The 26,840-nt window shown below is 51.7% G+C and overlaps 1 protein-coding gene across 14 annotated transcripts in view; it reads right to left on the reverse strand.

Moving 5' to 3' along the window:
- The window catches only part of MICAL2 (microtubule associated monooxygenase, calponin and LIM domain containing 2), a 221,718-nt gene that overhangs the window by 97,932 nt on the left and 96,946 nt on the right, over positions 1-26,840 (reverse strand). For 9 of the 14 annotated variants that reach the window (XR_009602230.3, XM_078433221.2, XM_078433220.2 and 6 more), the window contains 13 exons: positions 26,464-26,564; positions 21,900-22,157; positions 20,452-20,567; positions 19,459-19,585; positions 18,577-18,667; positions 17,349-17,496; positions 15,978-16,177; positions 15,471-15,577; positions 7,111-7,179; positions 3,566-3,715; positions 2,042-2,164; positions 570-788; positions 239-340 (listed from right to left, as the gene is read on the reverse strand). Coding sequence is in view for 13 of the 14 variants with exons in the window: in XM_078433221.2 (XP_078289347.2) it covers positions 239-340; positions 570-788; positions 2,042-2,164; positions 3,566-3,715; positions 7,111-7,179; positions 15,471-15,577; positions 15,978-16,177; positions 17,349-17,496; positions 18,577-18,667; positions 19,459-19,585; positions 20,452-20,567; positions 21,900-22,157; positions 26,464-26,564 (1,811 nt within the window). In the remaining variant the exon portion in view is untranslated. The remainder of the gene's footprint in view (positions 1-238; positions 341-569; positions 789-2,041; positions 2,165-3,565; positions 3,716-7,110; positions 7,180-15,470; positions 15,578-15,977; positions 16,178-17,348; positions 17,497-18,576; positions 18,668-19,458; positions 19,586-20,451; positions 20,568-21,899; positions 22,158-26,463; positions 26,565-26,840) is intronic. The other 5 variants (XM_078433224.2, XM_078433225.2, XM_078433223.2 and 2 more) reach the window with 1 other exon arrangement.

The raw sequence follows: 26,840 nt of genomic DNA on the forward strand, positions 1-26,840 counted from the left end.
TGTCATGATTTATCTACATATTTTTGCATCTTCTCATGTGGGTCTTTTTTAGATGCCGGTCCAAGTTCTTGCAAAGTCAATAGCTCCTCATGCCGTGGAAGGAGGAGGGGGAGGGTCTGAAGCTGCACAGACTGAGTCGTGGTCACTTTGCTGGATGTCCAACATGTGGTCACTTTGCTAGATGTCCAACATGTGGATCCCTGGGTGGGGGAGGGGGCTCTGAAAGCCCCTTGTTTACCTGTGGGAAATCCCCATGTCCAAACATGGAGGCGAGGTGAGCCGCCTTCTCCTTAATGTTCTTTTTGTGAAATTCCCTGTTGGCCAAGTTCTGAGCCCTCTTCTGCAGGCCAGGTGAGAAAGAGGAAAGAAAAAGAGACAGCAACAGAGACCGTGAGGGTCAGGAGAGAGGTTGGGGGTTTGGGGGGTAGGGGCAGGCTTGTCTCGGTGGGACAGAGGAGACAGGGAGTGAAGAGGAAGAGGAGGAACCCACTGTGGGCGGAGGGAGGAGGGGAGGGAAGGAAGGCACCCCCAAACACAGGCAGAGGAGGGGCACGGAGCAAAGCTTTCACCTGGAGAATCCTGTCCTCCACTTGCTGCAGCCGCCGCAGCACCCCGGAAAGGGCCAGCGCTCCCTGGCAGGCAGGGGGCAGAGCAGGAGAGCTTCCTGGCCCACCCAGCTGCAGGTCAGACTTGGCTCTGGCTCTCCAGGGTCTGCTCGGGCACTCGCAATCAGCAGACACTTGCTTTAGCTCTCGGAGCACGTGCCCCGTCACAACCACCGAGGGGAACTGGGAGAGAAGGAAAATCAAGCTTCCTTCCCGACTGTGGCCCATTCACACCCACCCCACTATAAGCCATCCCCAAGCTGACCAGGGACAGAGGGCACGGCAGGTGCCACCATCAGTCAGATTCCCTGTTAACCCGGGGTCCCGACTCTCCACCGTCCGACATCCTCAGTAACGATACACAGTCTCGGGCCTCCCCCCCAACTCACCGGATCAAGACCTGTACGAGGCTGGTCTCAGTCCCAGCTGCACCCTGAGGTCACCTCAGACACTTAGAAAAAGTAACCCAAGTTTGGCCCCACCCGCCGGGGGTCTGGTTTAATTGGTCTGAGGTGGGTTCCAGATATTTCTGAAAACCTCTCTAGGGGCACCTGGGTGGCTCAGTCGGTTGAGCGTCCGACTTTGGCTCAGGTCATGATCTCACGGTCCTTAAGTTCGAGCCCCATGTCGGGGTCTGTGCCGACAGCTCGGAGCCTGGAGCCTGCTTTGGATTCTGTGTCTCCCTCTCTGTCTGATCCTCCCCTGCTCGCTCTCTCTCAAAAATTGGTAAACACTAAATTACGAAAAAGAAAGCTCTCTAGGTGATTGTGACGCTCACAGACGGAAAGCCGCTGGAATACACCCACACAGGCCTCGCTCGGCCTCCACCACCTGGAGCGACACAAAACTCCTGGTGCTGATGAGCCACTTCTGAGTACTGTGGTCACAACAGTGTTTCTGTTCCAATTCCAAACCCAGAGATGCTAGCTGGAAAAAGCCTCAGCCCACGGCTGCCAGTTGCCTCCCCGGCCCCGGCCGGTCCTGGTCTGCTCGGGCACCGGGGGAGGCCTTCGCCACATCCCAGCCTCACCCCTCCATGGTGCGCAGCCAACCGGTCACCTGAGCTCGGCCCAACACCACTGCCGCTTATCCATCCGTTTCGAAATCTGCCTATTCAAGTGGTCTGCAAATAAAGCTACGTATCCTGGAGCTTCGCACAAAATCCCCCACGCGGTACAGCCAGTTCTCGCCCGAGCAGATGCAGCATCGAGGGTGTAGTCGCTGGGCAGATGTTACTCCTGACTGGCAGGTATTTCCAGATGCTGCATGCCTGGTTAGTCTTACCTATAAGGGCGGTCACCCCAAGTTGTGTCTGCCTTCCCAGAGATTCTACAGTCAGCCCTACATGGGCTGCACAGCCAGCCACTGACCCCGCCCCTCGGGGTGAAAGTCCCCTCTGACTTCAGCATGACAGCGTCCACTGGAAGGAGCCCTACCTGCCTTTTCAGAGGAGGTGATGGGCCGGGTGTGGGCTCCTCCGGCCGGGGGCAGCGAGAGTTAACAGGTGGGTCAGAGGAAGAGCGCAGGACAGGCTTACCTATCCCTGAGATGCGGCATTCCTGGGAGGAGGAAGGGAAGTCCAAAAAAGCAGCCACGGGAAACATGAAGGAAAAGGTGAGTCAGACTGAGAACTTGGAGGGAGGAGAAGAGAGGTGGGCAGAGACAGCACCCCTGCAAGCTGGGCCTTGCTGGGAAACCTGAACCCTGGCTCTCCGTCCATGTGAACAAGTCCTGGAGTCCCCTTCTCTTGGACAACGTGTAAATCCCAGGGAGTCCTTGCTCTTGGCTTAGACCCGGGGCACTGGGCCTGTGCCGCCAGGCCATGCCAAGCCAGGGTGGCCAGCCCTCGAGTCCTCCTGGAACTGGCAAAGCTCCCGGAACACTAGATGCTACATTCCTTCTGATGGAAGAGAACCCTCAATGACACTTGGGGACTTCTAGGGGCAAAGCCTCCAGAAGGGGCAATTGAGAGAAAAAAAAAATTCAGAGAATTGTAAGTCTCGGGAAAACGGCCCCCTTATAGCAACAAAACTTGGCTCCCTGGGGAAGGTCGGTTTGTCCCGGAGGGGGCGTGGTCCACCATCAAGGCCAGACAGACATTTATGATTGCCTGTAAACCCAATCAACCAGGTGTTCTCTAAAAGAGAACCAATCCCCTCATCCCACGCTCTTGTAATTTGACGGCGGCATCCCAAAGGAATTCAGGGGAGCAAAATGAACCTCATGCAGCTCAGACCCTGGAGTCAGAGTCTGGAGAGCAGTCAGCGTAGTGTGCAGCCTGGCCCACGGCATTCTGCCTCTTTCGGCCTCACAGCCACCCCTGGTCAGACACAATGGTCCTGCTAGCCTAACCTCAGTGAACATGGGAGAGGGGATGCCAGAGAACCCTTGGGGAGGGCTGGTCCCCCGGATCTTAGACCCGTGACTCAGTTTCCCCTGGTTTGCACATGTCTTCTCACTCTGGCCTTAGGCTCCTCGGCAGCCGGCATCTCAAAGATGGCTGCAGACCAAGTCATGGTTACAAGGTGGAACCAAATTCTGGATTTCTCCTCCAGTGCAGAAGAGGCATCAGCAAACTACGGGCCCCGGGCCAAATCTGGCCTGCTGCCCGTTTTTGTAAATTCAGGTTTGTTTGCACACAGCCACGCACATTTGTTTAGGTATTGCCCCTGGCTGCTGTCATACTACTAGCACAGAAATGAACCGTTGTGAGAAAGATAGCGTGGTTCCCGAAGCCTAAAATATTTGCTAGAGCCTAAACTTGCTATCTGGTTCTTCTTGGAAAAGTGTGCCGACTTCTGATCTAGAAGGAGCGCCAGTCTCACCCGAGCCAGGCCTGGCTGGCCTACCTGAAAATCCACCACTAGCCTCAACTGGCTGCTGCTTCTGGTTTCTGCTGGCTTCTCAGCAGGTTCTGGTCACCAGGAAGGCAGGTCCAGCGAGCATCTGACAGGACTCACCTGCTTCACGAGCGAGGGGTTCCGAGAGTTCTCCTCAAACTTGGCCAGCAGCTGACTTGCCATGGACTTGACTTTGTTCTGATTTCCACCTTCTTTATTGCTGCCGTACTCTTGACTGGAGCGCAGGCTCCGGGTGGAAAAGGTTGAAGGCTGCAAAGGCCAAATTGAGTACATTGGTTGTTGGATCCTGGCACCCAGATATCAGGAAGGGGCCTGGGGACTCAAGACGGGGGACTAGTTTCCTGAAGATGGACACCATGGTCCGAGGAAGTGAAGCAGAAGCAGGAGGTGATGCCCATTGAGACAATGTTCATATCTTCCCAAAGGACAGGCGCACCCACCTGGGAGCCAGACAGGGTTTGAAAATGGACTCACTTCCTAGCCCCATGACCTTGGCAATTTACTTAACTTCTCTGAAGTGTCCTCATCTGTCAAATGGGAGCATAACCCACTTCCTCTGGTTGTTGGAAAACTCCAATACAATAATGAAGTGACAAGCAGAACAGTTTTCTAAATACACCATGTGGCATCAGAGGTGAAGGGTCGGGGGGGATGGGGGTGAGGAAGCAAGAGGCAGTATCAGTCAGGCAAGGAACGGGCCTTGGACTTCTTTCTCCTCTCTCCTCTGCGCCCCAATCACAACTTCAACCAGCCCTTCTCTGTTGTTGCTATCTTTAAAAAAATACCTTTTAATCTGGAAGTAATTTTATTTTTTTAAGTTTATTTACTTATTTTGAGAGAGAGAGAGCAGGGGAGGGGTGGAGAGAAGGAAGAAAATCCCAAGCAGGCTCTGCACTGACCTCACGGAACCCGATGCGGGCCTCGATCCCATGAACCCTGAGATCATGACCTGAGAGCCAAAACCGAGGGTCAGACACATAACTGACTGAGCCACCTAGGCACCCCTAGAATAATTTTAGATTTACAGAAAAGCTACAAAGATAGCACAGGTAGTTCCTATATACCCTCACCCAGATGCTTTTAATGTTAGCATCTGGAATAACCATACTACCAATCCCAAAACTCAGAAATTAACCTGGCACAATTCTATTAGGTAAGCTAGAGACTTGATTCAGACTACTCTAGTTTGCCACCAATGTCCGTGAGGTTCTAGGGTACCAGTCAAGGTCCCACATGGCATGTGGTTTATCACGTCTCTTCAATCACCCTCATCTGTAAGAGTTTCCCCATCTTTCTTTATCTTTCATGACCTTGACAGTCTTGAAGGAGACTGATCAGCTATTTTGTACAGGGTCCCTCAAGCTGGGTTGGTCTGCATGTCTCCTCATGATCAGAGTAAGGTTGTGGGTTTTGGAGAAGATGCCACAAAGTTCAGAAGTGTCCTCCTTGCTTTATATCAGGGTAGGTGCTATCAGTGTGACCATTACTTGGTTATGCTGTTTTATCAAAAGGTATTCTATGTAAGACTTCTTCGGCTCATCCTCTAAACACTAGAACCTGGAAAATAACTGGTGTTCATGGAAAGTCTTCTCTCCTTACCACAGAATCTGCTCCCATAGGCCTCAGAAGTAAATACCATCATATCTGGTGGGCAGTCTGCTTTCCCAAGGGGGCAATGAACCTCCTTCAAAGGAACAGATGTTCTCAAGACGACTAAGAAATGTTCATTTAGCAGAAAGTCATGGGAAGAAGCAAGCTAAGGTCTAATGATTTTTTTTTTTCTTCTGAAGAGTCCCTAAGAGCCCCAGGGGAAACCTTGTAGGCATATAGCCACTCTGAAGTGTTAGACAAACACAGAGTCACTCCGACTTCAAAGTACGGAATGTAACTGTGCATATCAATACAGTCTTGAGAAGAAGAGGGTAGGTTTACTGGAGTGGTCACTGTTTGCACAAGGCCAAAGTGGGCCAAGACACTGGGTCACAGACTGGCGCTTCTCAGAGGTTAATGCGCATACGAATCACCAGCGGCTCTCTTTCAAATGCAGATTCAGATTCGGGGGCGTCTGGGGGAAGGGACACTGCATTCCTAACCAGCTGCTAGGTGATCCTGCTGCTGTTGGCTCCTGGCCTACATTTTGAGCAGCGAGTATTTGGAAAGAATTATTCCTTAGTTAAATCTGACTTTAACAAAATGGCTGGCTCCAATAACAGTCCAGCAACATCTCAGATGGGGCAGGAGTAACCAGATTTCTTCCCACACTCTGACTCCTGTGTTGCCATCTACAGAAAGAGCACAAACACTCCCTCAAATGAGCCGCGGATGAAAGGCAGGAGCAGACTTCCACGTGAGACACGCATCACAGGCAAGCCTCTAGGGAGGAGGGAGGGGCAGATCACAGGCACTGTAAGTGAGAGCCAACACCCCATACTGGGGAAAGTGTGAGGTCTCTCCTACCCTGTTCCTCAGCCTCTGCTTCCTCTGCTCAACCACCTCCCTATTCACTGGCTTCTTGCGCACGCAAGAGCCAAGAGACAGAGAAACAAACTCTCTTGAAGGGATCAAAGAAGTTCTAGAAACGGTTTAGAAAAGGGTGATGTGAACTCATTGGATAAAATGTATTTGTACACATTTTAAGACATGAGCTGAACTCCACGCTTCCTTGAACAGAGCTCATCTTTGCCCCTTCCAGAAAATGCAATGAACAATAGGCAACTCCCCCACCCCCACAGGTTGGGCCTTGTAACTTTCTTTGTTATAAAGGTCACTATGTTGAGAACCAGTGTCTGGATCCCAGTCGAGGCTTCCACATGAAGCAAGTCACAGACATGAACAACAGTGTCCTAAAAATATACAGCAATAATGCACCTTCATCCACATAAGGTAGTCTTTTCTAAGTCCTGTAACTCAGGTATAAATGTATTATACAAACTGTCCCGCATGCCTTTGGGGCCTAATTATGACATCCGCTAGCTAAAGCCGGCATCCTACAGTTCACTGACAACATCTATGCTTGTTTTTGTGGGGTTAGGACAGCTTTTTCAGATGGTATGAGTACCTCCGGTCTCTTTAAAGAGCTTCCTGGGGAAGCAGGAACGGATACTCTCTTTTTGGCCAGATGGATTTTTCAGCAGGAGGCAGACTGGTGCTTGGTTTGGACAAAGTAGCTTGTAATTTTCCACTTTGACCAGAAGGTGGCACTTGTGGGCCCTGGGACATCTGCCTTAAGGACTAGAAATGCGTAAAACAAAAGGTAGAAACAATGACTGGGAGACAAGAGGGGCTGCTGGTGCCCTGTTCCTACTTGCTGTTAATAGCGATGATATATTGATTAACACAGGTGCCAGATATCATGCTCGGCATGATATCATACACCCTCTTATTTAATCTTTAAAAATCCTGCAAAAGTTCCATACATTTCAAATCTATCGCCTGCATTTCACAGACGTGAACCACAGCCGGAGAGGCTCTGTTTCTCCAGGTTACACACCTCGTAAGTAGTGGAGGGAGGACCAGAACCCGATGGTTTTTCCATCAAGCCAAGCTTAGAACCAAGTGGTTCACGAGAGAGGAAAGAAGGAAGGGCCAGCACTGTGGCCACTGGCCGTCAGGCAACCAGCCTTTGCTTAAACTGACACACGAACCTCATCCAGGTTGTTGAAGCCTCTCCGCCTCCGTTTGTTCATGTCGCTCTCTTCAGTTTGGACGTCCACCTGCAGCGGCCAAGAAAGCATGGTGAGTTCAGGGCCATCGAAGTCTGCAGTTCCACTAACAGCCCGACGCCACGGAGCTGGCCCTGAGCTGTTGCCCGCAAACAGTCGCCAGCCCAGGAGACAAACGGACATAAATTACCCTGCGCTGTAACACACACTATCACAGAGTTCCCTTCAGACGCACGGGAGGGAGCCTTCCTGAACCTAGAGGGGGCTCTGTCGGCAGGGGTGGGAATCACATGGCAAAAGATCATCCTGAAACCTCCCAAAGCACAAAGAATCTCTGTTCTGGGGGCAAGGCAGGGACTGTCTCTGTTGTCAGAGTGACCCTGGGCTCAGAGCAGTCCCAGCCAGGTCTGCTAATGCCTGTCCACATGTTCCAACATGGAGACCACCTCCCACAAGCAGTGGTACTGCCCATCTCACAGGTGGGGATTCCCAGGGTTCCGATCAGCCGTCCAGGGATTTGATGGCAAATTAATCCGCCATTCATTCGCAATTGCAAATACCAATAAATTGTATTCTATCAACTTCAAAGTAGCATCAGGTATGGTCTGAAAACTGTGGTGACCATACAGCCCTATTTGCCCAGGACAGTTTCGATGTATCGTTTTCCCCAGCTGAATTATGCAGTGTTCCCTTTCCCTCTCAAAAGTACTTTGATTAGACAGTAAATCACATGGCTGCCCTACCAATAAGCCCTGACAGCCTCCTTTCTGCTGCCTGAACCTGAACATTTAAATCTGGGAACCCCCCTCTATACACGCCCATTGCAGTAACCCTGCAAGGACCACCAAAGGCTACACTCACGGTCAGCCTCCTGACCTCGAGGGAATGGGCGGGACTGCACCGATGGAGCTGAGTCTGGGGGTTGGGCTGGATTGGGTGCCTTCACTGCACCCTGCCAGCTAAGTCTATCCTGACCCTGGGGTTACACCGCTCTCCCTCCCCATGCCCAGCATGTTAGCCATAAGCATCTTTGCAGCAGACATCCTTGCTTCAAGCACTTTTGCCACGAGCATTTTTACCATGCAACTAATTGGATATAAAGCAATGTTGCTGTAACAGATTTACAAAAATAACTGGGGGACAGTTTGGTTTCACCAACTGATTGACAGCTTGGTTTCATTTCTCCATGGGCATAGTGCTCCCATTTTCACATTCTACAAATCTTAGCCCTGGCAATGGTCTCTGCAGCCGTGCAGAGTTTTGAACCCACATTTCCCACAGAGCTTTGGGATGTCTATCAATGGACATGTGACAATATGCCAAGAGTAAATAGCAGGGTGCTTGCAAAGCAACATAAAGCGAGTAGGTTTCCTAGGATTTGGAAATGGATACCTCTCTCACTAAAGGAAGAACGTTTAGCGAAAAAAGAAAACATGCCATGTCCAACAAGGAGACCAATCAGTAAGCAAAAAATATGTAACAGGATGAACCAAAGATCGAAGACCAGTGTTTAAGTCCAGTCCACAAAATGAAACAGTTATTTGCACAAGGTCACGATGAATCTACGCCATGCTAGCTACATACTCTGGACGTATCCAAACGTTTTGTATTTCACAATAAAGTCTTTTGAATTTGGTTATTTGTTTTTCATGTTTCATTATGTCCTTTTCAATGAATGCCCATCTTTTATTTTTTGTGCTTTTCTCTTTTAGAGTAAAATTGCCTCTTGACGTTTACGGTGAGACTACCCGGAATCCTGCCATCAGTCTCTAGCTGGGGTCTTCTCCAAATGGCCGGGCCCCCGAGAGCCATGGATGTTCCCTTCCCTGGGAAGCCTCCACCCACAGACAGGCTTTCAATAGCATGCCAGCTGAAATCCCAGGCTTTCTTCCACTTGCAGTGGAAGGATGCAGTGGGAGGGCTGCTGGCCACTCTCTCCCCTCAAACCCAGGAGTACAGCCCCTTCACCCCATGCTTGTGCTGCACCAGGAACTCCTGGAGCCCCTAGTACACACACTGCTGTGTACCCACTTGCTCCCAGCAGAAGCACCTGCTTCCCCTGCTTTTATACTCCCGTCTCCTCTGCTCCCTTTCCACATTCACCAGCACCTTTAATATTTTGAAAGATAAGATCAACCACTGTTTAGTCATTGATATTTGTTCAGAAATCTGACCCTTCCCTTGTTCAGGCAGCACAAAAGAGCAGATCTGAGGGCCCTGCCTTCCCTTCAACATTTCCTTCAGCTTTTAATAAATCATTATTCTGTGAATGGAAATGATTTCAACCCAAACGCTTGGGCAAACACCAAGAGAAACAGATGACCTTATTCGCAACAATGTTGGGTCTTAGAGGCGCAGGCTGTCTGGGCCCCCGGCTCTAGCGCCTATGAATGGTTTGCTGGGGGAGACCGGAGCGCAAGAGAGTACAGGATGTCCTATCCAACAAGAACTCTCCATGCATAATCTTAGGGTTTTCTGTTGCGTTTTTTTGTTTTGTGTTGTGTTGTTTCTACCTTAAATGAAGACTTGGCTTTTCTCTCAAAGAGCAACACATCTTACTCTCGTTTGACAGCTTAGGGCTTGACTGTTCCAACATCAGAGCCTGTAGAGATCCAAACCCAGTATGTTAGCCACAGGCTCACAAAAAGCGCTTCTAGGACGGAATGTGCCCAGTAGCACCACCTAAGATGACCACAAATCCTTTGGGGGAAATAAAGGAAGTGGATGGGGTAACCTCCACTCCTCTGATTCAGCCTGAGCTATGGGACAATAACATTCGGTCTATATGGAAAGGTCACCTACATACATACACAAACGGTCTCTACTCTTACTTATGAATTGATCTTGGAAGCACTGATTCTCAACTAAAGAGCTAGGTTAAGACAGAAAGGCAGAAAAAAACTCAAACTTAGGGATTTACCTAATTTTTTCTTATCTCTTTATCTCTATCTGGAAGCCAACGTTGCATTATTACCCCATCTCCTTGGACTCTATTTTGCTCTACGAAGAATGGAGTACAAGAAGGGAAAAAAAGTATTTATTGTGCCCAGTGAGAGACAGCGTGAGAATACACGAATAGCTCACTTTCTTTCGCTTTTTTTTTGCCTTTCTCCCAAGAACACATTTCTTTTTTAAATTTTTTTTTTAACGTTTATTTATTTTTGAGACAGAGAGAGACAGAGCATGAACGGGGGAGGGGCAGAGAGAGAGGGAGACACAGAATCGGAAGCAGGCTCCAGGCTCTGAGCCATCAGCCCAGAGCCTGACGCGGGGCTCGAACTCACGGACCGCGAGATCGTGACCTGAGCTGAAGTCGGACGCTTAACTGACTGAGCCACCCGGGCGCCCCAAGAACACATTTCTTATGATGATTTCCCAAAGATTTGAAAAAGTCCATATACTACGGGGCATTTATTAATCTAATTGGTGTCTCCATTTAAACAAATAATCAAAGACATATACCTGCTAAACTGATTATTTATTTGATCAGTGCAAAATAATCATGTTCCCATAAAGCCCAACTTCACGTGATGTTAGTTCAAAGGAAACCGCCTTTATATTTAGCTAGCTAGTGTAGGCTAACCCTGGAGAGATTTAGATCTGGGGCACAAGAAGAGAGACTAGCCATTGCAGGCAATGCCCGGATGTGTAGAGGCAGCCATGATATTTAGAAAGATGGCCAGTGACACTGGCAAGGGAGCTCTTCTCTTCTTCAGTAACAGAGTCATGACTTACTTCCCAGCTGTGTGACCTTAGGAAAATCACCTAACGTCTCTGACATCAGCTTCTTCATCTCTTATTTCCTCACCTAGATGTACTATCTAGCTCATAAGTTGTTGTAAGGATTAATGAAGTCACGTACACACAACACTTATCAGGTTGGCTATGGAAGTGTGGCACACTGTTAATTAGGATCGTGCTAGTTAAGAGACTTAGAAAATCTGAATTCTAGTTCTGACCTTGACTTTCACCACCACTATGGGACATCGCAGTTTAATCCCCCCACATGCAAGATTGTCCTTCTCTAAAGCTGGGAGGAGAAGACATGCCCCACCTTCCTCAAAAGGTAACACAAGGAGCAAACGAAATACGCATGAAACGGCTTCGTACGCTCTAAGGTGCGGCATCGATCACGGCTGCGATGCAGAACCAAGTGTTCAGTCCAACTGTTTGCCTCATCTCAGAAAACAGGCATCTCCGTTTACTCACAACTCCTCAGGGACAGCAGCTACCATTTGTGGAGCCCTTCTCACACGGCAGGCAGAGCGGGGGCTCGCACCTGCATTGGTTCGTACTGTCTTTGCACTGGAGCAGTGCCGTGTTGAGGTTGGTGCCATCATTTTGCAGACAAGCAAAGGGAGGTTCAAACGTGTGCCAAATCCCCAGCAGGCCTAAATATGGTTTTGTCTGCCTGGCTTCAAACGTATTCCCATTCTGTAGGTTAGCTCAGAATCCCCTGCTGTGTTGCACAGAGAACAGGAGAGAGATCAGCCTTCAAACCGCAGGTGCCACAGCAGCGGCTCGAAGGCCTGGTGCTTGCTCGGCCAGGCAGCATCTGCACCCGGTGCTCTCGACCCTCCTGGGCTTTCTTCACATCTCTGAATTGAGAAGTACTAGAAAGCTGGTGGGGAGCCCTGGCTGCTGGGTGTAGGTTCTGTGAGAGCAGCTGGGGAAGGGGAGAGGAATTCAGATGGTGCCCCTGGAAAGTCAGCATCCTCGGGCAGCCTCCTTGCCTGTCTTGTTCTCTGCTCTACCCTCAGCGCCGACAGGAGAACCCCACATAATATAGACGCTCAGTAAATATGGATGGAAGAAAGACTTCCTTACCTAATGCCCCTGGCTCTTTGGAAAGTGTTTGTGTGGGAGGAGTGAGGAGGGGAGAGCTGGGCGGGCACCCTCACTGATGAGACCAGACACCCACGCGAGCCATGCTCTGTGAACTCCACTCTCCCGGGATCAGTGCTGATGGAGAACGCCCGCCGCCTGGGTCACAGTCAGCCAGCTGAGCAGGATGAACACCCTGGGGCTGCCAACGTGGCTTCTGGGATGGGCTTGTCATGAATAAGGGACACCTCTGTGTTGTGTTGTCCTCCAAGGAGTGGGCTCAGAATGGGGAAACAAAGATCAGGCGCCCCGAGTGTGTTGTAACATACTGTATGCAGTGACTGGAGTGGCCATAAATGCAGGCATTACCCACAAGCAGTAGGTCTAGGAGCACATACCCAGGAGGACAGGGACCACGTATGTGTGTTCAGGCGTGACTTGTGGTACATGGTGACAGGAGCTCTGGAGTCCCCGGGAATTTTCCTATGCCACAGGACCAGAGGCAGATCTTCAGAAGCAGACTGAGAGCTTTTAAAGAGGAAAATATAATCCCCAAGCTCTTCTTCTTTCCCCAGGCATGGCCATTCAGTCTCCGGAAGTGATCAGTCAACCTCAGTCGTTTACCACTCACCAGAGGGACGATCCTCCTGGCGGACTGAGGGGAAAGTTATATTCTCTAAAAGCAAACAAGGTCCTTGGAGGTAAAAAGTCTTTTATTTTTCCTGGAGTTGATCAGCTTGGTTGGGATTTGGATGCTATCAGGCTTAGGGATGAGACAACAATTTAACGCCAGCAGTGAAAACCAGGAGAGAGGGAGAGAAATTTTTAAGACTGGCTCCACAGAGAAAAACGGACCCTCTCCAGATTAAGATGCCGCATTGTGAACAAATATGGGCTCCTCGATCCCCATATCAAGATGCTCCTCTGGAAGTTAGTGAGGGCATCGGCAGGGCCAGGGAGGGATGGGGAAAGGGGGTGAGGTTGAATACAGATGCCCCTATGTGTACAGATCCTGGCTGTGTGCTGTGGCGTAGTCATGTGGGCAAGGTCTAGCCTGCACGGCTGGTCCACAGGGGCGCCTGAGCTGGGGCGCTGAGGACTGTGTGTCTAACTGCACCGACACCTTCTGGGTGTGACCATGGTGGAGCCTCTGGGTGTGTGCAGTTTTCAGAGTCTCCTGTGCAGACGTCCTCCGTGCCCATCCTGCGGGAAGCTGGAGCGTATTGAGTACCCTGCTTGTGGGAAATGCCAAGGCCAAAGAGGATTGCAGGTAGGCTCCCCAAACCAAATAGTGTGCGGGTACAAGAAGACACATGGTCAGATGGGGAGGGGGTACCTTGTGTGTGGTCTGATCACTGCACTGGCACTGAGCGGTGGACTGTCTCTTAGTCAGTGATGACTAAGGCAGAATGTGATCCAGGGGCCTAACTAACCAGCCCACCCAGAGGAAGCATTCGATCAATCTGAGGTGCAAGAGGACAGATAATGCCCATGCCAAGCACTTACTTCAATGACCTACTCTTTCTACCTATCCAAACAGCATGGCAAATCCTAGACATAAATGGGGCAGGGGGAGGGACCGGACCCCTCGCAGGATGGGCAGTCCATTTAGCACACTTTGGGGGTGACTGGACATGGTTCAAACTTAGCCGGGGCGGGGCCAAGCAGAGCCCACCCACTCCCCCTGCATTTTCTAGCAAAGCCAGCGAGAAGTAGGGTGAGGACCTAGCAGCCCTTGGAGGGCCTGGCTGGCCTTGCTGACCATTCCTACCACGTGACCCAGAGCTGGCCAGGCTGGTTCAATTCTGTCACTCTGTAAACAGAGGCGGGGTGAGTGATAGGTGTAAACACTCCTTTCCAGTTCCCCCTGCTGTTCCCAGTTGTGGGCTGAGTGGTGGGAGAAAGCCGGTGAATGGAGAAAGGGGTTAAATATTTGCCTCTGTTTCCAGAAAGGCTGCATTGGCTTGCTTGGAATGGGGAAGCCCAAAGTGGGGATCCTTGGAGGAAAGCTAGCTGGGCTGGGGTGAAATAAGCCTATGACTGGGCTCCAGAAGGTGGCTTGCACTCAGTAGGACGTGCGGTAGGCCACGGTGCCTTCGCACAGAGCCTGTGTATGGGCGAGGCGTGGCCCCTTAGCTGTGGTGTGCCGACCCACACACCTTCCTGCCTCAGCCCTCGCCTTGCTGGCCCGTTCCGTCCCGTAGACAGGGTGTGGCAGAACATTACGTGCCCACTCCTGGAGTTAGCTCAAAGGCTACGACGTTCCTGGGAGCCTAGACCTCAGTGGAAAAACTGACCACTGCTCACACAACTGAGGGAAAGAAAGGAGGCTACGTGGCCCCAGCCCCACCCTGGGTGGAGGGCTGACAGGACCGGGCACGACTGACCACGAGTAGGAGACTGTCGGCAACCTAGAGAGACTGAGACACACGCAAAGGCCCGCAGCACTCTCGGCTGTCCCGCCGCTCTGTGGAGGGAGGCGAGCTTTGTGTGAGTACTTGCCACCTGATATCTCTGGGCCTCTAATTTTTTGATCTGTAAAATAAGCACGTTGAGCAAGATAACTTGTATCCTGTCTAGCATGGCGATGCCATCATTCAAATAAAATGACAATTTCTCATTAGGCTCCTAATTCCCAAACTGTCTACCAGGGCAGCCCGTGGCCCCATAGTGTACTTGCAGAAGAGTCATAGGATACTTTAAATTTTCTAGGGAAACACGGTGAGGTCTGTTATACATCTTGCAAAATACCCCTACCAAGTTACTTGGACTTATACCTACTTAGCAAACCGAACTTTTAGGGGTTTCTTTTGAGCCAGGGGCACTGTGATAAAAATTACTGAGGGACCGATGGTGCTGTAAGTCAGGCAAGTTTGGGAAGCTCTTTAGGCTCTGAGCTCCTCAAAGGCATACCTTCTTCACCTCTGTATACTTGCTACTTGTCAAAAAGAATTCAGCACTAACGTTGGCAAACAGTAGGGCCCAATAAACATTTGCGGAAGGGAGGGAGGGAGGGAGGAAAAGAAGGAAGTGAAATTAACCGAACAGACTGTGTCAGTGTAGTATTCCCACACACCTCTGCCACTAACGGCCATTGTGATCCTGATCTAAACTGTTTTACAAGGAAGAAATCGTCTCCTCCTTCCCCTCCCCGCTTAGCAGCCAGGGCTAATCTGATTTACTTTATTATTTTTTTTCAAATTTTTATTTACATTCTAGTTAGTTAACATATAGCGTAATATTGATTTACTTTAAAAAACGCTCCAGCCGCGTGAACTCTCAGCTCTCTGCCACGCCCTTCCTAGAACCACTTTCAGGTCACTGAAGCCAGCTACACGGTGCCGGGGCGACTTCCAAAAGCGGTCAGTCACTAAACTGAGCTTTGCTCGTGTCTTCCGTGAGAACCTTATCTGTGTAATTCATCAGCATTAACAGACGGAGAGCAGGACATTGCCCTCCCCCTTGCCCCATCCATGAGCAAAGAGACACCAAACAGAAAGAAGCAGGTCGACACTTACTCGCGGGGTCCTCTTCCTCGGAAACGTGAGGTTGAGATAGTTGTGAGAAATGAAGGATTTGGCCAAGCTGAGGTCAGCATTTTCTCCATAGTTTTTGCCCCAAGAATCTATTCATAAATAAAAATATGACGGAGGTTAGACCCCACCACCGCGACTCTAGGACTCGGGGCGGTGGGGGAGGGGGTCATTGCTACAAGGTCCCTCCAAATAACTCCCTTACCCGTAACGAAAGATACAAGTGAGCTGGGTAGGGGCTGTGTAGCTCCATCCATGACCTCCCAGCCACAGGGGTAGACCTTCAACCTTTCGTGGCACCTGCCACACACACCCACTTACACACACAGGTCTGGGTGGGTGGGGTCCACTCCCATTTGGCCTCAAAGTGAGAGGAAAGGAAGGGGCCAGCCCCAGAACAGATGACACCAGAGAGCAGAGCAGCCAGACATGGGCATGGGGCAGAGATGGCCCAAGGGTGCAGCAAAGTCTCGCCCCAAAGCAGGGCCTTACCCACAGGCCTCAGCGGGGTGCCCCGGAAGAGCTCGTAGAACTTGGAGAGGTACATGACCATGCTGAGCTTGTCAGGCTCCTGGGCTGACGCCATCTCCTTGCCTGTGGTCACCGGGGGGATACCAAACTCACGCTCAGCCACGTCAAATGCCAGCTGGTTGTTCTCCACGGCATCGTCTTCATTCAGAGAGTCAAAGTTGCTGGAGAATCAAAACAAAGTGAAGTTCAAGGACAGGAGACATGGGTGTGAAGAGCTGAACAAACTTACCCACAAGGAGCATTATGAGTGACACTCTGCCGGGTCTCAGTGGCAGGGGTGTGGTGAGGGAGGTGTGGCCCCAGCCCCTGCCCCCATCATCCCCTTCCTGCTTCCTGCTGCCCTCACCAGCACCACCCCCCCCACTGCCCCTCCCCCCCCCCCTCCCCCACACACACACCCGCTGCTTCTCCAGGGAAGCTCCTTCTCATTCAGGGTGGGACCAAATCAGATTTAGGCATCGCTGCCTGGGCTGGAACAATGGGAAGATAATTTACACCTGTTTGCTACTTTATTTTTAAGTAGTTCCTTTATGTTCTTGTGCTTTTAATTCTAAAAGTAACATGAATGTCTCATAAGAAAAAGAATCAAGGTGTATACGACATATAAAGTGACAAGTGAGCGTCCCATCCCCTTTTTGAGGCAACCTCACTTCCTAAAGGTATCGACTGCTAACCCTTTGGTGGGTTTCCTTTCCTCCTTTTGGATGAATGTACTCGTGGGCCTGCAGTTACTCTGCAGTTGATTTGAATCCAGCATCAATAGATGTATTATTGGGCCTTCAACATCACAAAGTGTGTCCAGCGTTCCTAATGATGCTGCCATTATTGCCAATATGTGGACGAAGAAACAAACTCAGAGAAGGCAAGTGACCTGCCTAGTGCCACACAGCTGATTGGTCTACATCTCGGTTCGAATTCTTTTGGCTATAAAACTCAAACTGGTTCCCAGAATGAGGTCTTGCCCGGAATTCTTCTCTTGTGGGTAGAGTGCCCAGGGGCAGAGGCTCCATTTCCCCAGTGACAGAGGGGACGTGGGGACAAGAACGCCCAAGGGCAGAGGCTCGATTTCCCCAGTGACAGAGAGGACATGCAGGGACAGGCACACGCATGCGGCCTGAGCTGCTCTTCCGACTCACAGATTAGGAACTCAGGTCACGCAAGCTGCTTACAGAGTAATCAGTGCAAATGGAAAAGAACTTAAGAAAACCTCCAATAGAAGATATGTTTCGAGCCAAGATTCTGCATCTCGCAGAACAGCTCTCATCCCCCTTGTGCCCGGGTCCCCTTGGGCCATGAAGGGCTTGGCAGGTTCAACCGGAGCCCCCGACTCACATCAGCTCAGGCCGGAAGCGGTGGATGATGGCACACAGGGCCAGGCCGCTGCGCCAGGATGTGGTCAGGTCGGTGACATTGACGTGCTGGTAGCCCTCGGTTTGCTGCTGACACCAGGTTAAGAGCTTGCTGGGCCGGATGTCGGACTCTGCAGCCAGGGGAGACACACAGTGGTGATGGGCTCTGGGGAAGTCTCAGCAGCCTCCCTGGGGACCAGGAAGAACAGCACCAAGGCAAGGGCCAAGGGCATGGGTGCAGCCCCGAGGCACCCTGCCAACAGCGTGGTGGGAGGGAGGGCAGGATACTGGGACAGGACACATGTTCTCCTGCAGCAGAATCCCTGAGACCCCCTATGGCCAGGCGCCAGTCAGAGGCTACATACGAACACAGCGGGGAGCACTGTGTGGACAGACCCTGCCAACATCTCATCTGGTGGGGCAGGCAGACATGGCAGCAGGTGACGATGACACCATGCTGTGATGGCAGAGATGTGGGTACGGGGGGCACGCGAGCAGGTCTGTTCCTCGTCTGCCAGGGCAGCGAAACTCGCCAAAGTGAGAGTCATGGAGCAGGTGTACCTGCTGCTTGAGGAGTGTCTAGGGATTCATCAGACAAAAGAAGGCATTCTGGGAAGACAGAAGAGGGCTGTGCCATGGCAAGAATCTACAAAGGCCGGCCAGGCTACGTGCAACAGCTTGTTACAGGGGTGGCAGCAGTGGGGCGGGGGGCATGAAGGGAAGGAGGGGTGGCCAGTAAGGCTGTGTGCGCCCAGAGACTGGGAGGATGCGGGGTCCAGGCAGGCAACAGAAGCCAGAGAGCTCTTTCAGCAGGACGGGGACCTGAGCGAGGCCAATGGATCGTGTAACTATCCCTTCCCTCCACCAGGAAAAGAGGGTAGCATGTGGAACTTCTTATCTAGCTGGGGAGACAAGATCCCCACACTAGAAACAACAGGGAAAGAAAAGCAAGGCCCCAATAAAGTAGTTCCCCAGTTCACTTTCATGTCCTAAGTTCTTCATGCATATTAATTCCTCTCCAACCCATCTACAGTTGGCGTTGTTGCTGTCCTGGTTTTAGAGAAGAGGACGCTGCAGGACAGAGGAGAAGTCCCTGGCCAAGGTCACACAGCTCATAGCAGAATAGCCTAGTGGACTGCAGGGTCTGTGCCCCCATGGCCACCCCACCCCTACGCCAGCAGCTTGGCCGAGGACCCGGGTCGGCTGCTTACCCCTCCTGGAGAGGCCCACGGATCTCCTCACTGAGCCCAGCCTCTCGAGAGGCCACTGGTCCAGCTCCTTAGTGATGTATAAATGCTTCACCTGCAAGCAAGCACTTTGGTTAGCACTGACTTTAAAGAGACCACATAGCTGCCCACCAGTATTTCCCCCAAAGCCAGTCTCAGGGTTGACCCAGCCTCTACCCAGTGTCCACCATCTATTTTCCTCTCTCCCTGGAGGGCATGGCCTTCAGCAAGAGAACCGGGGAACCTGAGACACAGAGCAACGGGTCCCACCCAGTTGTCCACCCAAATGTGGGGGACTCAGGCGTGAGAAAATGTAATTGGCTAACTTTAAGAACATCACACCATTCTTCGTACCATTGCCTGAAGAAGTTGGCAGTTGTGTGTTTCTGAGTCAACGGGAGCAAAAGGGACTGTTGGACTGCGAACTGAAAGGACTTGATGGCTGGCTGAGGAGACTATTTGAGGGAGGCATGCTCAGCCACGCATATGCGCGGTGACAATAAACACGTAAGCACATGTGCAGATGTGGACGCCACAAATGTTCTAGTTCTTTCTGTGGGCTAGACACACACTGACTCTAGTTTTCTCCTGCAGCTCTCCTGGAGACAGGAAGTGGTCCCACACCCAAGCCAAGAGGCATTGGTGGCCTCAGTCCCAGGGATGTGGCAAAGTTTCTTGTTTTTTTTTCTTTTTAAATTAATTAATGTATTTATTTTTAAATTTATATCCAAGTTAGTTAGCATACAGTGTCACAACGATCTCAGGAGTAGATTCCAGTGATTCATCTGGAATGTGGCAAGGTTTTACATGACCCCCACCCACTGCTCAGTGACGGGTGGCCCCGATAGGGCCCAGGGAAGGACTTACCTGATGGGGCCTGACACAGTTAGAGTTGAGATTTGGGTACCGTGTCCCTGGGTCCAACGTGTACTGCTCAAAGTTCTTGTTGATGTTCTCTGGGGTAGTCTGAGGTAACAGCCGATAGAGACTTTCTCTAGGATGAGGCAAAGCCCAGGGGTCAGGGGTTGCTAGGGCAGCCTCAGGCCCTTGTCTGTGCCCCCCCCCCCCCCACCCCTTGCTCTGCTCTTAAAGGCTCCTTGAATATGTCTGTATACTCCTCCCCTCAAAGCCTGGCCCTCATGGTTCCTCATGGATCCACAAAGTGGGGGAGATTCGAAGGGCTGGAGAGGAGGTGGGAGGGGGGTCCACAGACAGTGACGCTGGCCTTCTTCCCCCAAGAAGAGGGCAGGGACACACAGCTGGCAGCAGAGGGACCTGTGGTTTTGCTATAACCACCACTCAGCCAAGCTGCGTCCTATGGCCTGCCCCCCATGACCGCTGGCCTCCACACCCAAGACCAGCAGAGGCCTGTCCCATTCACCAGCCCTGATTTCCCCCGGTCCACCAGCTGTTACAGCCACGTGGCCAGCAGCAGGAGTCTGGGCAGAAGCCCCAGAGGATCTCAGCAGCAGAAGACGCCTGGGAGGTCAGAAATCCAGCCCCCACAGGAGGACACTCAGTGCTGCAGTGAAGGCTTCCCCCTAAACCTCTTCTGGCTCTGCAGTGACCGGGCAGTGCTGGGAACCCCAACTTCAGGGCCGCGCCAGGTCAAGATTTCCCTGTTGCATTCAGGTCGTAAGGTCCTGGCCCCAAGAAAGAAGTCACTGAAGAGGGCAGAGCATGACAGAGAAAGTTTTCCTGGGGATGCTGGGGATCAAATCAGGGCCCGTGTGGGAAGGCAAATGAAAGAGTCATCCCAGGTTCATCCGGGAGTCGCCTAAGGGCCAGCCTTGCTCTCTTTCCTGTCTGATTTTGGAACTAGCCCTGCCCCCAGCCCGAAACCCTGCCACCGATACTCACCTTTCGGCCAGCAGCTCCAGGGGAGGGGTGCCCTGGTCCCAGCTTTTCACCATCCATGCCGTGTCAAAGGCTGCCAGGAAGCCTCGCGCACAGCCTGTGCCCATGGGCCAAAACGGCTGGAGGAGAAAGTGTGGAACATTCCCGTTAATTCTAAAGGCCCCCACTTTGCCTTCCCATTCTATCCAGCACTTGGGGCTTGCCAGGCCCTTGCAAGGCACTGGAGCGGGTGAGGGGTGACAGGACAGACCCTAGGATTCACCACAAACACAATTAGCTATAGCACAAAGTCCCGTGTAAAGGGTGCTGTATCACAGGAACAGCAAAACTGCTTTGGGGCTTACAAAAGGCACAGGCAAATCCCCACCCTGGGGAAGGCGATGGAAATCAGAGAATACTTCGCAAAAGAGTTGCATTTGTGAGGATTTTAAAGAATGGGTAGGATTCTCATCTTGATCCGTTCAGGAATAGCATGGGCAAAGGCATGGTGGCTGGAAAATGATGGTGCCCGGTAGAGGAGCAGAGGAGGGTGGCAAGAGAGAATGCTGAGAAGGGAGAAGGGGGGGGGGGGCAGGTCACAGCCCACACACCACGGGGAGCAAGGGCTGGTTCACTAAATAAAGTTCTTTTTAATTTTTTTAACGTTTATTTTTAAGAGAGAGAGAGAGAGAGACAGGGCGCAAGTGGGGGAAGGACAGAGAGAGAGGGAGACACAGAATCCAAAGCAGGCTCCAGGCTCTGAGCTGTCAGCACAGAGCCTAACGCTGGGCTCAAACCCATGAACCCTAAGATCATGACCTGAGCCAAAGTCGGACGCTTAACTGACTGAGCCACCCAGGCGCCCCTGACCAAGCTAAGTTCTAACTGAACTGTCCCATGGGCACCCAAAGCATAGTCTGGAATTTGACTTTTACTTGGAATAAACACACATTTTTTTTTTGGTTAGTGCTGACTTTAAAGATAAAAATGTAACCCTTCTGAAAACATTCTATCTAAGGATCCTTGCATTTGCTGATTCTCTGGGAAGCACTTTGAGCAGGGAGGCCATGGACAGAAACTGGACTTGGGGCCCCATATGCCTTCTTATATCCTCTACAATCTCCATGTTGCAAGGCCCCAGAGAGAGCTCCCCATGCGAGGAAGAAGTTGTGGTCCAGCTGAGGGCGTGCATGTTCTCAGGAGGCCAGCCTGTGAAGTCCAGAGCGGGGCTGACCGATTTTGTACTTTGACAAAGAGGTCGGCCCGAAGAGCCCGGAGGTAGGAGAGGAAGATAGAATGAGCTTCTCTGTATTTGGTCAAAGGACAGGTGCAAGCTGGAGACCAGCACGGGCTTGGCAGAGTCCGGCACACTGGCAGGGCACCCGTCCGTCCCCTGGCTGAACGACAGCACAGGCTGCTGGCCACACCATAAATGCAGGGATCGGTCTTTTACCGGGAATGGGGGGCACTACCTCAAGCAGGCTGTCGCCCACCAGGGCCACGAGTAGCTGGTGTGACTGGCGCTCGCGCACCAAGGCCGCGTTCTCGGAGGCGTACATGGAGGTGAAGTCGAACATGGCCACATCGGGCTGCCCATAATGGTTCATAGCATAGTCTAACGATGGCAGCTGGTAATTGGTGGCGAAATCTGCAGCCTCACGGGCATAGGAAAGCAGGTTGTCCTGGTTCACGTTCTCCGCACACAGCAGCATCTCCGTGTCGATGTAGTCCTGGGGGGGAGAACAGGAGCAAAATGTTGCAATCTGCCCCTGGAAAGGGCAAGTGTTCATACCCATATCTTTGCAAAAGGACTTGGAATGGGTTTGGACAGCGAGGCTGATCAAAACAGAAAATCAGGGCCAAAGGAATCAAGAGGAACCAAATCAGCCCTCTGTATGGGCCAACAGAGCTGTGATTAAGCATCGCACTTGACTTTGAGCTTCCTGGCATCCGAGGCAAAAGGGAAATGTGATGTATGGCAAGGCTTTCCTTATCAGAAAGAAGGAAGCATAGAAATTCCTAGGGGAGGCAATTTTTTCCTGGCACTAAATTCTAAAAGAACTATCTCACGTAGGAATTTTGACAGAGAACACAGTGTTGCAATGAACAGTTTACTCAGTAATGGTCTTGTGGTAAACACGGAAGTAAATTTCATATGGCTGGTTCTTGCGATAACTTTCAGCAAAAATGAAAAGACAAAAGAGCGAGTAAATTTTATAGCAGACCAAGCTGAGCTAATAATATGGTCTGGACATACTGTGTTTAGTGGGCAAACAGGACCAGAAAAGAAATGGGTAACTGGCATAACTCTTGAAATGTCTCTGCAGAATCAGTTATCTCTTCTCTGGCCAGGCTGAGGGTTGCTCAGGGCCCTGTTCTGCTCTCACAGTGTTAACTGCTACAGCCCTGAAGGGCACTGGCTCCCAGCACCAGGATACCCATCCTGGAGGGACTCCGGCAGTGCCCCATAGCATGTCCCCCGGAGTCTAATCTGCTCCTCGTGTGGTTAAGGAACCAGAAGACTATCTTTCCCGAAAGGTGGCAGAGAAGTGCAGATCCTGAGGAGGGTGGAGTGTGGGCGGGAACTGGTGGGGCCATCCAGAGCATCAGGTCACAGTCCACCCCTGCTACGCAGTGAGTAAATTTGGGCAAGTTATCAAAGTTTTCTGAGTTTCCATTTTCTTGTTTGTAAAACAGGAATGACAAAATCCACCTCATACCGTGAGGACTGAGGGAAGTCGCAGACATAAAAATCCCCAGCCTGACGTCTGGCATGTGAGAAGAGCAAAGTGAGTGGGAATTTCCATTCCCTATAATTCACGATGGCACAAACATAGCATGTGGGGAAGCGCGTCCCTGGACCTCTGCTCCCCACCCCGAGGCACCAACAAGAGTATTTATAAAGGTCTTGGAAGGCACAGCCACATCTACAAACAGAGCGACCTACTGTGTCCATTTTCCTCATAGCTGTGATTTCAAATACCTCATCGCAGAAATTCTCATATGTTCACACCATAGTGCATCACCCAGTTTGCACCCAGCAGTGGCCCAAGGGTGCTTTGCCGGGTCACGGCGTTCAGGCTGGAGCTCCTGTCATTCGCCTTTCCTTTCTCCTACCTGCTCCTCCAGTCACATGACCAATTTCCTCCCTTACAAGCGTGGGGATGAGATGGGGAAGGGTGAATGGAGAGGTCTTGAAAATACTCCCTCTTCAAAGCAGGCCCACAAGCGCCCGTGAGGTGGGCTGGGTGATGGGGGAGTGTGGTCACGCCTGGTGCTGGTGTCCCGAACAGGGGTATGGGGACCTGCAGGGCTGGGCTGGGGTAACAGCCCACCCGGCCCAGGGCTGCTGGAAGGAGCCACGGGACCTCGTATGGCAGGAGGTCCCAGGTGAGGGGACGGTACAGAAGCAGGACAGGGAGCAGCAGGGAGGGGGTGAAAACAAGGACAATGGAGAGAAAGGTGGGAAGGGACCCTAAGCGAAGTGGGCAGGCCTGGAGAAGTAGTTTTAAATTAAGACAGATGCAGGAGGATGAAGGTGGACCCCGTTTGCCACACGCATAGGTACTGAAGACAGGCTGCGTCCTCAGCAGAGAGGAAGGACAGTAGAGAGAGACACGGCAAGAAGAGTACAGGGCGGGGAACCTGATGGGAAGAGCAGTCACCCCTACCTCCCCACCCCTGTGCTGAGCTGAAAGGAAGGCTGGAGATCAGAAGAGAAGGTCAGGCAATGGCTTCGAATGAGGTTGGGCTCAGCACTGGGAGACCAGCTATGATGTACGTTCGCCTCACCCACCTGGAAACAAGGCTCCCTCCCCCCATGGCGAGACCAAGCCTGCTATATCCAGGAGCCTTCGCCTATATGAATGTGGGCCAGCCCAGAGAGGGCACCAGGATGACAGGCCACCCTCCTTGTGAGGGAGAGCAAGATGGGCAGAGTTGGGAGCCCAAAGCCATCGTTTCCTGAGGAGGAACTTCACTCTCCCTTCAGTAGCCATGGAAGACCAGAGGTCAGTAGGAATAGGTGGGGAAGCAGGTCAGTCAGTCATTCAACACACATTCACTCAGCACTCTGTGTGCCTCCAGAAAGATGCTGACCCATGCAGGGAGAGGAAACGAGAGAGGACTTGCCATTCCTCTGGGAGCATGACAAGAATGTTAATTTGAGTGGCTCGGGGTAGATGGACCAGCTCCCAGCTATGCAAATGCTACAGAGCTTGGCCGGGCACATGGAGACTCCTGGCCAGAGCTCCTGAACCAAAGAACTTTCCAGCCCTCTCACGTCCAGCCTGTGGGCTAGAACTTCTAGAGGAGAGTTCCTGTCTTATCTTAAAAGCCCCTCAGCACCAGCTCAGAAGATGCCCTTGGACTCTCTGAGGGGAAAGAAAGCCCCAGTGAGGACACCCACGAGCCTGGGATCTGCTCCCAGATCTTCCACGGTCATTATGGGGTTAGAGTGAGTCACGCTTGCCCACCTGTGTGATGACAGGGACGTGGGGGTATGGAGGGGCTTTGACAACTGCCAAAGAGTTGAATCACCATGAGCAACATGCCGTGGCCTGGACAAATGCCCTGGGATGCCCTGAGGGAACCTTAGTGTCCCACAGGCTGGAGTACTCAGCCAGTGAAATAAGAAACCCATGTCAAATTCTGCCTGACTTCCCATGGTGAGAGGTGGGTGCTGACAAAAGCCTCCTCAGCCCCTCCTTTGCAAAGGTTTCCACTGTTCCTCAAGCCCCAGACCCCAAATAGTCCTTCACTACCTGCCATTGGCCTCTCGATGGAGGAGGCAACTTTGGAAGGGATGCCCATGGAATAAAGGAAAGAAGGGGACACCACCCCACCTCCCCCAGACCGGGTCAGCCGTGGGGCACCAGATGCCAAAACCCACTGCTCACACATCTCCTGGCTGTGTTCAGTCGGTTCCTTTCAACTCCCATCCACCCCATTCACAGCCTCCTGTCTGCAACTCAGGCTCTCAGCAAGCCCTGAGCCACGCAGAGGAGGCCCAGGGGAGGGCTGGGTTACTAATGCCACCCGGCCGGCTGCCAGCACAAAGTGATCAGAGGACAGGCAAATTCTTCTTCGACAAGCGACACTGAATAGTCACCATGCCGCCTGAGCTGCAGGCCGCCACCCGGAGAGCAGGCTGACCTCAGACTGCATGATCGTTATCTTGAGGCTACAGCAGGGGCAGCAGGAACAGAGGCTCTGGATAGGTTGGAAACCTGCCCAAAGCAGCTTCCAGCCCAGGGCCCACCACTCTGTGTGCTCCTTTCTTCTAGCCTCGTACTCGGTTTAAACATGAAGATGCACAGGCAGGAAGCAGAGGCCAGGAAGCCAGCAGGACCAAAAAGCAGGTGTCCAAACCAGACAGAAATGACAGAGGGAATCTACAAACCCCCTATATGCTCCAGGCATGGGGCCCGTTGCTCTGTATACCTTTTAAAATTTACTCCTGCAAACAACCCTTTCGGACAGAAACCATTATTCCTGTTCTACAGATAAGACCGAAGTTCAGGAAAAGTTAAGCAGCGTTTAGTCACAGTCCTGAGTTAATCCGTGGCAGAGCCAAGATTCAAGTTGAGCCTTTGTGCCTGTGAGAAGAGAGGGTTCCACCGGACATTACGACAAGAGGGCCACATGTGAAATTCACCAGTGAATGTTGTCTCCATGTTCCACTCGGACAAGGAGCCCACAGCTGCCTCCGAATGACATGAGACCTCCCAGGAAAGGGAGCAGGGTTGAATGAGACATGGAGAAGGAGAAGACTCAGCCCATCTCCCGGTGGCAAAGGCTCACACCAACAAGCGGGGGAGGGTCTCAGCCCCTACCGCCACCCCCCAGCGTTCTGCAGAAACACCTCTGCCTGTATCGGCTCCTTCACTCAACACTCACACGACACCACACAGAAGGAAAATGCTGGTCCTTTTCTTGCCTCCCGCTTTGCTCGGTTTCTGGCAGGACGGCATCTTGCTCCCACACTTGCTGGGTCACAAAGGGAAAGACAGGACACCCCAGCCAAGAGATACGTACGTTAATGATGACACCTTTGTCGAGCAGGCTCTGCTTCTTGGCAGTCATGACGAAATAGTGGGTGCAGTCCTTGTAGTAAACAATGTTCTCCAGATCAATCCCTGCAGAGAGAAGTATGTGTGGACTCAGTTTGATTCCCTCAGTGCTCGCTGTATGCCAAGAGCTCTACTTTGCTGCATTACAGGTGCCGTTGTTTCCCTGCATATACTCATGTTGGGCAAGTTTTTAAAACACACAAGGCTGGGAAAGAGAAAACGGAGTGCTAGAATTTACCTAACTCCACACAGCTAGCTTTTACAGCCCCACTAAGACCCTATGTGCTTTTTCAATTGAGATATGATGGACATGTAACATGTTATAAGTTTAAGGTGTACGAT

Source organism: Panthera onca, chromosome D1 (assembly GCF_046562875.1).
Source record: "Panthera onca isolate mPanOnc1 chromosome D1, mPanOnc1 haplotype 2, whole genome shotgun sequence".
NCBI classification, from domain to species: Eukaryota; Metazoa; Chordata; class Mammalia; order Carnivora; family Felidae; genus Panthera; species Panthera onca.